An 11,523-nucleotide genomic window follows, 5' to 3' on the forward strand; every position below is an offset into this window, starting at 1 on the left:
TTTTTCATTCCACTTTTTTCCGTAAAAATGCCATTTCGACCCACAGGACCATCTGCACGCACACGTTTCAGTGGACAGTCACTGGATTTGGGCGAAAAACCTTTTTGTTTAGAAAGTTTTCTTTGAAACAATGCACCACTTATCAACTGCCACCCCAAAATAATCACCCAAAATGTCAGACAGAAGGAAAAATGGTCATTTCTTTTGCGTGTTTTGCAAAACCTTTTGTCAGCCACCTCCGCCTTAGGCCCAAGTCCTGTTCTCAGGTACGCATGTGTAACTCCCCTGTAATCTCATGGGCTTCAGTGGAGTGACTCCGGATTTACATCAGAGTGAGAACCTACCAGCAGAATTTGGCCCTGGCTTTTTGGATCCCAGTGCAGCCCCTTGCAGACAACGATCCCAAATGGGAGTGCCAAGGGCTAGGGGCACTCAGTGCCACTGGAAATGCTGCAGACAGCGGCTGCCCACAGAACCATTGACCGAGGGTTGGCTGTCAGGTTGCTGTTGGCTAGAGGCAAAGCAAGGCAGGTGGGAGCAGAGAACCATGGGGAGCAGGGGATGTATTAGCTGCATTCCTTGTCTGCTATCCAGGGCCAGCTCGTGGTGAACCAATAGGAGCAGTGCAGTTGGCTCCAGTGGGGTCAGGCCCAGCCCCTAACGGATGAGTGGGCTGCCCCCATCTCTGCTCCTGTCTGGTGCTGAAGCCTCCTGACTGGTCAGTGACAGGCGACAAGCAAGGTTCGAGGTTCTGACTGTAACTAACCTCTCAGCTCATTCCTTGGGGCTCTGCTTCCCTTCCTCTCTGCAGGATGGGGGCCATGAGGCTGGCGCTGGCCTTGCTGTCCCTGGCATCCTTCCTGCATGTAGCCGCCGCCCTGAGAATCAGCGCTTTCAACATCAAGAGCTTCGGAGACAGCAAGATGTCCAACGAGACCGTCGCGGACATCATCGTGAAAGTGAGTGCTGGGTGGGGAGGGGCCATATCCTGGGAGCTCGCAGGAGCTGGTGGTGCCCAAGACTCCACAAAACAGCTGGCCCAGGGGCTCTGAGTGTTTTCTGGCTGCTACCAGGAGAGGCTGCTACCATGCGGGCCGAGGGTGACTTGGAAACCTGAACGAAAGGGCAGTGATGGAGGGCCAAGTGCTGGGCTGTTTCTCGGCTTACTCCAGCTAGGAGCTGGCAAAGCTGGTTAGTGCTACTTCTCCTCTGTGGGGGTTACGCCCTAGTCCTCACGCTTACAAATGGAGACAGTCTAGTTCAGCCCTGTTCAGGGATCCCTGCAGGAAGACACTTTCCAGCCACACCATCCCCTATAACACTGAGAAATGAAACCAAGTCCAAGTGATAGACAGCTGGATGGTTACATATGGGCATAGATGATCTATCATCTATCTATCTATCCATCTATATATCTATCTAATCACTTCAGATTCCACAATGTTTTTGTGAGTTAAGCAGAGGGTAACCCTGGCACTCTGGCTGGCATTCCCCATGGCAGTGAAACTCATCCTATGCTCTGTGTAATCACTGCTGTGTTTGTCTCTGCTCTGGTGGGATCCTGCTGGTTGGTTTCGAACCCCACTGGAACAGCTGCAGTATGAAAGCTGCCATTTCCATCTTAGTCTCCTGTGTTTCCCTGTCTATGCACTGCACCAGAAGAGAGGTAAATTCCTGGCTTAGCTGGTGGGTCAAGGGGGCTGTCGGCCCTGGGGCACCACTCTTCTGGGGTCTGGATTTTGCTGGGCGTTCTCTTTGATTCCTCAGCATTTGTGCTCCCCTAAGGAAATCTGGAGAGAAAGGCGAGTGGCGCGAGACGCTGCACAGGCAGCCCGCCCCAGGCTCAGTTTCACAGTGCTGCGCTCTGTGTCTCCCCCAGATTGTGCTGATGTATGACGTCACTGTGGTGCAGGAGGTCCGCGACGCTGATCTGAGCGCCGTCAGGAAACTGATGAACGAGCTCAACAGGTGCCTTCCACACCTAGACGGGAGGGGGAAAGAAGCAGGGGAAGAGCCTAAGCCATTGCTGTGGTCTGGAGTGCTTTAGGGCAGATATAGATGAGGCCCCTTTGGGTGCAGCACCCGGCTGTCCACACGGGGAAAGGCTCCGCGGCCGCCTGCAGCAGCGCAGACGAAGCGAGCGTTGGAGCTGTGGCTCTGCAAGTGGTTCTGGCATAACTGACTCAGCGACACCCCGTGGGCCACCAGAGCTTTTGACCGCAGACAGGCACAAGTGTAAGAAGGGGCCCGGTGCGCCCAGGCCTGGCACCGTGCGCCGCCATTCACATAAAGTGAGCGTGGCATGGGGATGCCATGGTACCAGGTGGCACATTTCAAGCCATTTCACATTTCATAATCCTGTATACAAAAGGCAGCACAAGCAGAGGAGCCCAGGATACCCCGAGAACATGAGCGAGGGGGCAGACACGGAGCACGGCATGGCTAGAAGCTAGGAATGAGGGGCTCCCTGGATGGCAGCTTTCCCCTGTGATCCTCACTGCAGCTCTAGTTTACACCATTGACTCCCATGCCCAGGCTGCCAGGGTAGATTTTTGCCAACCACACCCCTTTTGTCATGTGCCAGGGCTTCCCAGAGGCAGCCAGCTGCCCTGCCCTGCCCCCCACTTTGCCAGAGAGATTGATCTCACCAGAGGAAGGGGGTGCAGCGCACGAGGTGTGATACACACATGATGCTGCTGGTGCAATGCGCTGACAAGCTGAGCCCCCTGACTGCCCATGGCTTGGGTGAAAGAAGAGGAAATAGGGGGTGAAGATGACAAGAGCCCACCCCCCACATTCCAATGGTGACTTACAAAAATACACTGGTTTTTTGCTGGCAAGGGAGACACAAACAGTGGGGCCTCGGGCTTCCCTGCTCTGTCCTTGTGCAACCGTTTACACCAGTGCAAAGTGACTGTAAACACTCATTCTGATCTCCGGGGTAACGCCATTACAGCCAGTGGAGGCCACCCAGTGTGAACCTGGCGGGAGGTCAGACTTGGGCCCTACCCTGTACACGATAGGAAAGTGGGGTGGGGGTGAATTGGTGATAAGGGACGGGGCCACCTGTTCCTCCAGAGAAGCCTGTCAAAGGGGCAGAGAGGGCTGGAATGGGCTTGGGAAGAGCAGAGAGACCAGGCAGATTTACAGCCTCAGGCCAGGGGTAACATGCCCCAAGCATGGGCAGAGTCTATTGGAGGTGGTGTCCGTGCTGTGCACCTGTAAATGTCGCTGACATGGATGGGGTCACAGGGGCTCAGCACCTCTCTGGGTGAGGAGTTCCTCCAAGACCGTTTCCACTTGGCTTCCAAAGAACTCAGTTCAGCAGCTTAGGGTTGTCACCTTTCTAATTGCTGCTGGCAACTGGAGCCTCAAGGCCCCGCCTCCTGCCCCACCTCTTCCTCTGAAGCCCCACCCCTGCCCCACCTCTTCCCCAGGCCACGCCCCTCCTTTGCCTCTTCCCCCAAGTCCCCGCCCCCATCGCTCACTCCTTCCCCTCCCTCCCTGTCACTCGCTAGGTGTCTCAAGGAGCCTGCCTGCTGTTAGGAGGCGGCCCTGGCTGCGCAGGGCTTGGCGTGTGGGTTAATGACCTGGTGCCTCCCCCTGCCCTGTGGTAACCGGACTTTTGGCTCAGGTGCATAGAGTTACCAGCTCCCCGAAAACCAGGCACCTGGCAACCCTAAATGGCACCCGGCTGGGCACAGACACCAAAACCAGGGTAAAAACCAGACAGGTGGCAACCCTTGTTCGACTCCACTCTCATCACTGAGGTGTCTGCGTGTGGCGTCCAGCAAAACGACGCGGCGTTGATCAGACTCAAGTGGAGGGAGTGGATACAGGGCATACCACACGTCCAAAGGGACGCAGCAGCTCTCTTCTTTTGTGACGTTGCATCACCCGTTTTGGGGCTGGCTTGGTCACGTCGTGGGACCCAGTCCCTGTACCGCACGCGCTGTCCAGGCATGACTTACTCTTCACCACAGCTCACGTGCCAGGCTTAGTTTATCCATGGTTATCTTGTCCACTGTCAGTGGTTCCCGGGAGGGTCCTTCTGATCACAGCTGGCACAGACATTGTGGTTCCCGCCCGCAGATCTGTTTACCTCCCTAATCCCATCTCCCAAGAAATAAGACCTCCCCCGCATCCGATTACTCACGTCAAGCCAGCCTACATACTGAAGGAATGATGCTCCTGGAGACGCCCTCTGCTGAGCCTGGCTTCCTGGCATGGACGGGCGAGGGCTCTGCATGGAGGGAGACGTCTCAGCAGAAAGGCAGGCAGGGTTGCTGCTTAGCTGGCTGGGAGATTGGCTGGAGGTGGGACGGGCATGGTGGGAGGTGGTGCAGGAGCACGGAGATGCGCGGGACGTGCACACGGCCCTCCCTGCTCCCACAGGGGCCTCACTGCTGGCTCTTTTGCTGCATCCACTCTAGGGTGTCGCTGCAGCCGTACAATTATGTGGTCAGCAAGCCCCTGGGCCGGGGATCCTACAAGGAGCAGTACCTCTTTGTCTACAGGTAAGGAGCCAGCAAACAGCCGGAGCTAGTGACAATGCTGGAGGATGGGGGAAGTGGGGAGAATCCCGGCTGTTCTGGCCAGGGCTGGGTGATGGAGCCCTGCCCGGGCAGAGCCAGGCCAGCACCTGTTTGGAAGTTGCAGATTGCTTTGGATAAGTAAGGCCTGCACATGCTGTGTCCACACTCTGCCTGGTCCGTTGGGGGATCAGAGCAGCAGGCCAGGGAGCCTCTGCTGACCCAGCAGGTGTTTTCTCCTTGGGTGAGGTGCAGGGCATCGCCCGCTCTCTGGCGCCTCCTGCCCAGCCATGGCTGCTCTCTGCGTGCCCCAGGGCCCACCACAGAGGGGAGCCACCTCACTGCGTGTGGTCGTTCCATCTCCTCCCGGCAGGACGGGCATGGTGTCGGTGGTGGACAGTTACCTCTATGATGATGGCAGTGAGTCCTACGGGAATGACACCTTCAGCCGGGAGCCCTTCATTGTGAAGTTCTTCTCCTCTCACACAGGTGAGCTGGGCCCCGGGGTGCCTCTGCCCCATGGCACCGGGGGCACCCACTCCCTCATCCGTCCTGCAGCTGGCTAAAGTCCCCAAGACATGCTGGCCCCTCCTTCCAGGGAACAAGGGACATTACCGGGGAGATTTCTGCACAGCATTTGGGAATGATGCTTCCACTTAGAGACAGGCCTAGACCCAAATGGGGAGTGCGGGGCTGGAGCTGGGCCTGGGGAGTTGCCCAGAACTGACCTAGTGGTCAGAGCAAGCGTCGGTGGGTCAGGCCTAGTTTGGTACCAGGAAGTCAGCGTCTGAGACAGGCCAGAGGGCAAACCGAGGTCCAGTGTCAGGCAGGGCCAGGTTACCAGGAGCTTGTTAGCAAGAAGTGGGGCAGGTATGGCCAGGGAAGCAGCTCTGAGCAGGGAGATCCCAGCCACGCTGGGTGGATATGGAAGCTGGGAACGACCCCCAGCGTTTGGCCCATTGGCGCCCGGGATCAGGCTATGCTGGCGGAGTTCAGCTCCTATTCTGAGACTCCTTAGTGGGTTGGAGCTCATTGGTGCTGAGGGTTCAAGACCTGCAGTTCCCGGTGGGTGTGGGACTGGGTGCCGGTCTGGGGAGTGCGGGCCTGGGGCTGGGGCTCTGCCGGAGGCTGGTCTTGGACACTGAACCTGAACCCCAATGCCTGTCTGGCAGGCTGGGGGGTGGCGTTTGCATCCCTAGGCTGAGGATCAGCTCACTATAGACAGAGACAAGTGCATCCAACCCTCCTCCAGCCCTGCTGGGGGTCAGATTTGGTCACATAGCCCAGAGAGGGGAAGGGTGGCCGTACACTGCCATACAAACCCCTCCGCAGCAGCTCTCATGGAAGTGTGCGTGGGGGGGTGGAACCTCCTTTGCAGACTGCTGCTTCGGCACAAAGCCATCCACGAGTATCTTTGTGGATGACCACAGTCCCGGAGGTGGCACTGGCCCAGGAGGGCGGCTCCCAGACGCAGAGGGACCGGGAGAGGCCAGCGCTGCCAACTGGAGCTGCTAGCGCTGCGGGACCTGCCATGGGCCAAGGGAGCGACAGTCAGACAGAGGGAGCAGTGGGAGACCCCTGTCCTGCCTGATTCTGACTGGGGGGGGGGAGTGTCCACACAGAAAGCATGGGCTTGTGAACCCCTGTGTGGAACAGTCACTGATGTGTGTGTGTGTGAGAGAGAGCAGGGGGATGGGTGACGGCTTTGTGTGTGCACGCACATGCGATGCCTGTGTGTAACTTGTCTCTGGCAGAGGTGCAAGAGTTTGTGCTGGTGCCCCTGCACACGCCCCCCAGCGAGGCTGTGGCGGAGATCGATGCCCTCTACGATGTCTACTTAGACGTCATCAACAAGTGGGCGACTGACGTAAGCCACCACGGCCGGGTGCAAAGCCGGCACCGTGTGAATGAACACCCCGGGGTCCCCCCCTCACCCCACCTATCTCGTCTGAGGCTGCTGGGATGGGACGTCAGCTGCCTTGGCCGCGGAGGGTCCTGGCTTGTCTATTCCTCGCGCTGAGCCCCGCTTCCTGCGAGGAGCCCCTCAAGCCGCTCCAGCTGCACAGGCCAGTGCAGGTTGGCAGGGATGGTCGGAGGGAGCAGCCAGGCCTGTGCGTGCCACCTGCTGGGGCTGGGCATTGAACTCCAGCAGGGTTTGCTGCTGGGGAAGCCACTTCCTCCTTGTCTGTATCCACGCGCTGATCTGGGTCGAATGCAGCCAGGCCCATCTGCATGGAGCCCTTCAGCCCTTGTAGGCCCGAAGGCCTCAGAGCCACACCTCTCCCCAGCGCCTAACCCCCCTGGGACCCTGGCCTTCCCCATGGTGGCTGTTTGCTCAGGCCCAGCGCCACTGGGGGCAGAGAGCCCGGGGTGGGAGCCAGGGTGCTCGCTCCAGCCCTTCCAGACAGGCGCACCCAGCGCACCCGGTGCACTAGGGACCCGTGGGGTGGGGGCGAAGGGGGAGTTGGCACCACGCTCCCTCCCGAGGGTGGCTGTCTCCAGCGTAGGGCTGGGTACCTTGGCAGGAGGCGTGGGGGCCGCTGCCAATGAAGCAACAGCCCCACCGGCCCAGGTTGTTGTGGTGCCAGGACTTCACACTGTACCCGAGCTCCAGGAAAGCCTCCTGCCCCCGGCGCCAGGGAAGACAAAGCCCCAGGTGCAGAGAAGGGAGCAGCAGAACAGCCAGCAGGAGTGACAGAGCCTCGGTCTCCTGCCACCGATGGCCACGCCTTAGCCACAAAGCCAACCTCAGCCTCGCAGAGCCGCTGTTAGCCAGCGAGACCTCAGCTGGTGGCAGGGCTGCCCAGGACGCCCCCGGCAAAGGGCCCCGGGAGGCTGCTGTGTGGAAGGTTCTTGCCTTGCACATGTGCTGGGTGCCAGGGCTGGCACGGCTGGGCGCCCCCCGCTGACGTGGCACTTCTTTGGCAGAATATCCTCTTCCTGGGAGACTACAACGCCGACTGCGCCTACGTCAGGCCGCAGGATTGGGCGTCCATCCGCCTGCGCACCAGCGACGCCTTCCAGTGGCTCATCCCGGACAGCGCGGACACCACCGTGTCGTACACCGACTGCGCCTACGACCGGTGAGGGGAGCGGCCATTGCTGATCAGCCCTAGCCCCCGCTGAGCTTCTGGGTCACAGGGGGGTGCCGCTTGGGAGTGGGATGAGGTCAGGGGTAGGCGAGAGAGATGCTGGGGTTAGAGGCCCTCGCCGTCGGGGGTGCTGGCCCCCCAGGTGACAGCAGCCTTCTTTTCCATGTCATCGTCTATCCGGGCGCGACAGCCTGGCCCCGGCTCTGGTCTATGCACAGCATCATTTCCTGTAGGGCGGATGGGGTGACTGAATGGTGCTGCCATCTCATGGCTGTTTGGATGCCCCGGCGCATCCCAGGCCGGTTACTGGGGTGCTGCTGGCCACTGCATGGAAACCATCCCCATTGCCAGTATGGGGCCTGTACCTGGCAACCCAGACGGAGAGGCCCAGGCGTACAGGACTCCCCATCAGCCCTTGCGGGTGCTGGGACAGATGGACAGCGGGGCTCTGGACAGCTGCCGCTGCACAGGCTGTGCCTGTCCCACCATTCGGTAGCGGGCTTCAGTCCCCAGGGCTACCAGCCCCTCGGCAAGGCAGTCAGCTGACGGGCAGGTACCGTGTGAGCACCATGGGGCATCAGATAGAGGAAGGACAGCAGCCCCAAGAGACACCCCAGCCTGGCCAGTGCCAGCCCTGGGGGCAGCAAATAATGGGGAGAGAACGCAAAGGGACAAGAAGAGGACTGCAAATGGGCCATGCCCCAGCACCGTGCGTCACCCCCCAGGGCTACATTTGGGAGTACTCAGAGACCCCCACAGCTGGGGAAAACCACTGCCTGTAGCACTGGCCCCAGAGCAACTGTAGCCCAGACAGGAAGATCTTTAACCCTGCTTGCCCTGCGCCGTGCTGCTGGTTACCAAACGCCCCGTGCGATCCACAGTCCAGCTGTCTCCAGCAGGGCGCGGGCAGGGCCTATGCAGGTTGTAGCTGGAAATCGCCCTGCGCGGTGATCCTTTTTACGTGGCAGTTTCACTTCCCCACCTTCAGCTGTCACCTGCCTCCGCTGAGTGCAGGTCCTGCCCTGGCTGGAGCTGGCTGAGAGCCAGGGGTTGCTCTGTGGGGTCTGGCTGTTGGGGAGAGGGATTTTCCTCCCAGGGCTGTGCTAACTACACCGTCGGCGCCCCGCTCCATCCTGACAAGCACTCTCCCTGGCTCCAATACTCGGGGAGGCCAGTCCAGAGCCCCGCCAGCAGCACTCTTCTCCCTGACCCTGGGACCCAGCATGGTTCTGGGGCAGAAGAGAGCATTCCCTCCCCGGGGTTTGACCCCGAAGCCCAGCTGCCCCAGCAGCGCAGTGTTTAACGCTCCTCCCTTGTGGCACGTCGCAGGATTGTGGTTAGCGGCGCGGCGCTGCAGCGCGGAACGGTGGCCGGATCTGCCGGCGTCAACAACTTCCAGGAGGCTTTCAACCTGCAGCGTGAGGATGTAAGTGAAGCTGACAGCCTACCTGGGCTCTGGGTGCTCGCAGAGCAGAGGTGGCAGCGAATTGCTAGGCCGGGGACTGCCACAAGCTGCAGTCGGTCTGGGGCCAAGGTCAGAAACAGCATCTCTGTTGGTGTCTTCACTGCACCGCGCTTCGTGGGGAATCTCTCAGAGTTCAAGGCTAGTCCGGCTCCACTAAACTACACACAGATCTGGTCCTGGTTTAATAACTGCGTGGGAGGAGTGGGATAGTTACGTGAAGGCAGTTATACCAGTATAAGGTGCTGTATAGCTGATTGCCTTCCCAGGTGGGAACAGCTATCCTGGGATAAGCACCTTAATACCAGTCTAACTCCATCCATACTAGGGTGGGGCAAAAGTGGTACCACGTGTGTGTATAGACAAGGCCGGAAAGCCTACGGGTCTGACTCTCCATTGTCCTGCCCCTGGTGCAAAGGGAGTGCAAGGAGGGTAGGACAGCAGGATCTGAAGGGCAGCCTTGGTTCTGGTGTCCCACAAAGGACAGGGCAATGGAGACCGAGGCCCTAGACCAGTGTTTCTCAATTGGTGTTCAGCGGAACCCTGGGGTTCCACGGGAACACTGTTAGGGTTCCGCGAGCAGCTGTTCTCCGCGCCGCCGAAAAAGGGAAGATGTCCCGGATTTTCCGGCAGAGGGTATCCAGTGTAAGTGTAATTTAATTGAGAAATGCTGACCTTTGCTTATTTCGACATTTGAAGACTGTTAAGAGTTTGGGGGGTTCCGCAATCATTTATGGAGTTCAAAAGGGTTCCGTGGCCAAATTTAATTGAGAAACACTGCCCTAGACATTGCTGCCTCGCTGCCTGCCCAGGACACAGCATTTCCACTGAGAGGAATGTGCTGGCTCTATTTTGTACAGCTCACTCCACCCCGGCAGGGGGCGGCTTGTGGCCGTTACCTTATGGCTGTTGTGTATAACCTCCCCCAACCTGAAACCAGACCCTGATTACAATCCTGGGCCCAGTTCTGCCCTCCCTCTGGGGTAACCACAGTTGTCAGCAGACAGCTGTTCACAGGCGTAGCTGAGAGGAGCCTCCAGCTGCTCCTTTCCCAGCCCTGGGGAATTAGAGCGTGAATTATGTAGGGAGGGCTGGGCTCTCAGCCCATTCGCTGTGGCTCACCCGTGTTATGCTGGCACGTGGACGCAGCCACTCAGGTAGCACCCAGCAGCCGTTTCGCAGGGGGCGAGTGGCATGGGAACTCTCAGCCCCCTCCATGAGGCGGTCTTCCCTGGGGGGAGTGCGCCTGTGTTTTGCATGCGTGTCGACTGCAGGAAGGAGGGAAAGCTTTTGGGGACGCTGCGTGGGCAGCATGGTCCAGTGGCTAGTGCGCAGAAAGGGGCATCGAGAGGTGGCCTCAGGCTGGGAGCATTTTACCCACTTTTTGCCCCGCTGTGAATGACTCCACGAGGTGCAGGACGGGAGAGGGCGAAACTCCGACTTGAATTGTGTGGCCAGTTCTCATCGCCGCTCTGTGCCTCAGTTTCCCCTCTGTGAAGTGCTCTGAGCTTGACGGAGGAGCTGGAGGGGGGGATCCCAGCATCATTCTTGCGTTTGCCTCGTGCTCAGCAAGTGCCGCTGGTGTCGATGTCAAAGGGTGAGTGCAGATGGGGCTTTGCGGGTTGAATAGCTTCCCCCTGTTTTGCGCTCACAATCCTGATGGGAATGCTGCACGGGAGCTCCTTTAAAACCATGCAGACCCCACGGCCTCTCTTCTCCCCAAAGGCAGGGAGCTAACGGGACCCCTGCGTTTGAAAACGAGTCATCTTTTGTAGGAGGCTCTCAGACCACCGCCTGCATGTTAACTGACTCACCCTGACAGCGCCCTGTGACAGGGAAGGTCAGCATTATCCCTATTGCACAGATGGAGAAACTGAGGCACAGAGGGGTTAGGTGATTTGTCCAAGGCCATGCAATGAGTCAGTATCAGGGCAGGGAGCAGATCCTAGACCCACGTGCTGTTCATTAGCCCATTCTGCCTCCTGCCGCACATCAGGAGTTGCTAGGCTCCATGGGAGGACAAGAGCAATAACAGCCGGTCATGTACAAGCTGTGTCTGATGCCTGCTGAGCAGCTCAACAGAACTCTGTGATTTTTCTTCTCTGTGACCAGGCCTTGGCCATCAGTGACCATTTCCCGGTGGAAGTGACTCTGAGGGCTCGCTGAGGCTCACCCGCTCCAGCCTTGCTCCTGTCCACCACTACACCAGGAGACGGAGCTATCAGCAAAAGCAACCTCTACCACATTCGGATTCTCTTTGGCTGCAGCTGGTTGCGGCGCCAACGCCTTCAAACAAGCTCCCAAGTCTGCATCTCAGTGTTTATGATAATCTGTGTCTGCCTGCAGCTCCTGGCACAGTCTCGTGGCTGGTCACCTCTATAGGTGCTGCATCTAATGGCCCACCAGTGTCACCTACTGGGTACCTGGCTAATAGGTA

The 11,523-nt window shown here is 58.9% G+C and overlaps 1 protein-coding gene across 1 annotated transcript; it reads left to right on the plus strand.

Moving 5' to 3' along the window:
* The first annotated feature begins 812 nt into the window (after nucleotides 1-812).
* On the plus strand, nucleotides 813-11,252 carry LOC137155132 (deoxyribonuclease-1-like). Its single transcript, XM_067551155.1, has 8 exons — nucleotides 813-959; nucleotides 1,880-1,968; nucleotides 4,434-4,517; nucleotides 4,906-5,021; nucleotides 6,287-6,399; nucleotides 7,461-7,615; nucleotides 8,954-9,050; nucleotides 11,199-11,252. The coding sequence occupies exons 1-8, from the start codon at nucleotides 813-815 to the stop codon at nucleotides 11,250-11,252; spliced, it is 855 nt and encodes a 284-aa protein (XP_067407256.1).
* The last annotated feature ends 271 nt before the right edge of the window (nucleotides 11,253-11,523 follow it).

This window comes from Emydura macquarii, unplaced genomic scaffold (assembly GCF_026122565.2).
Source record: "Emydura macquarii macquarii isolate MOO-44397 ecotype Brisbane River unplaced genomic scaffold, CSIRO-AGI_Emac_v2 contig_1348, whole genome shotgun sequence".
Taxonomy (NCBI): Eukaryota; Metazoa; Chordata; order Testudines; family Chelidae; genus Emydura; species Emydura macquarii.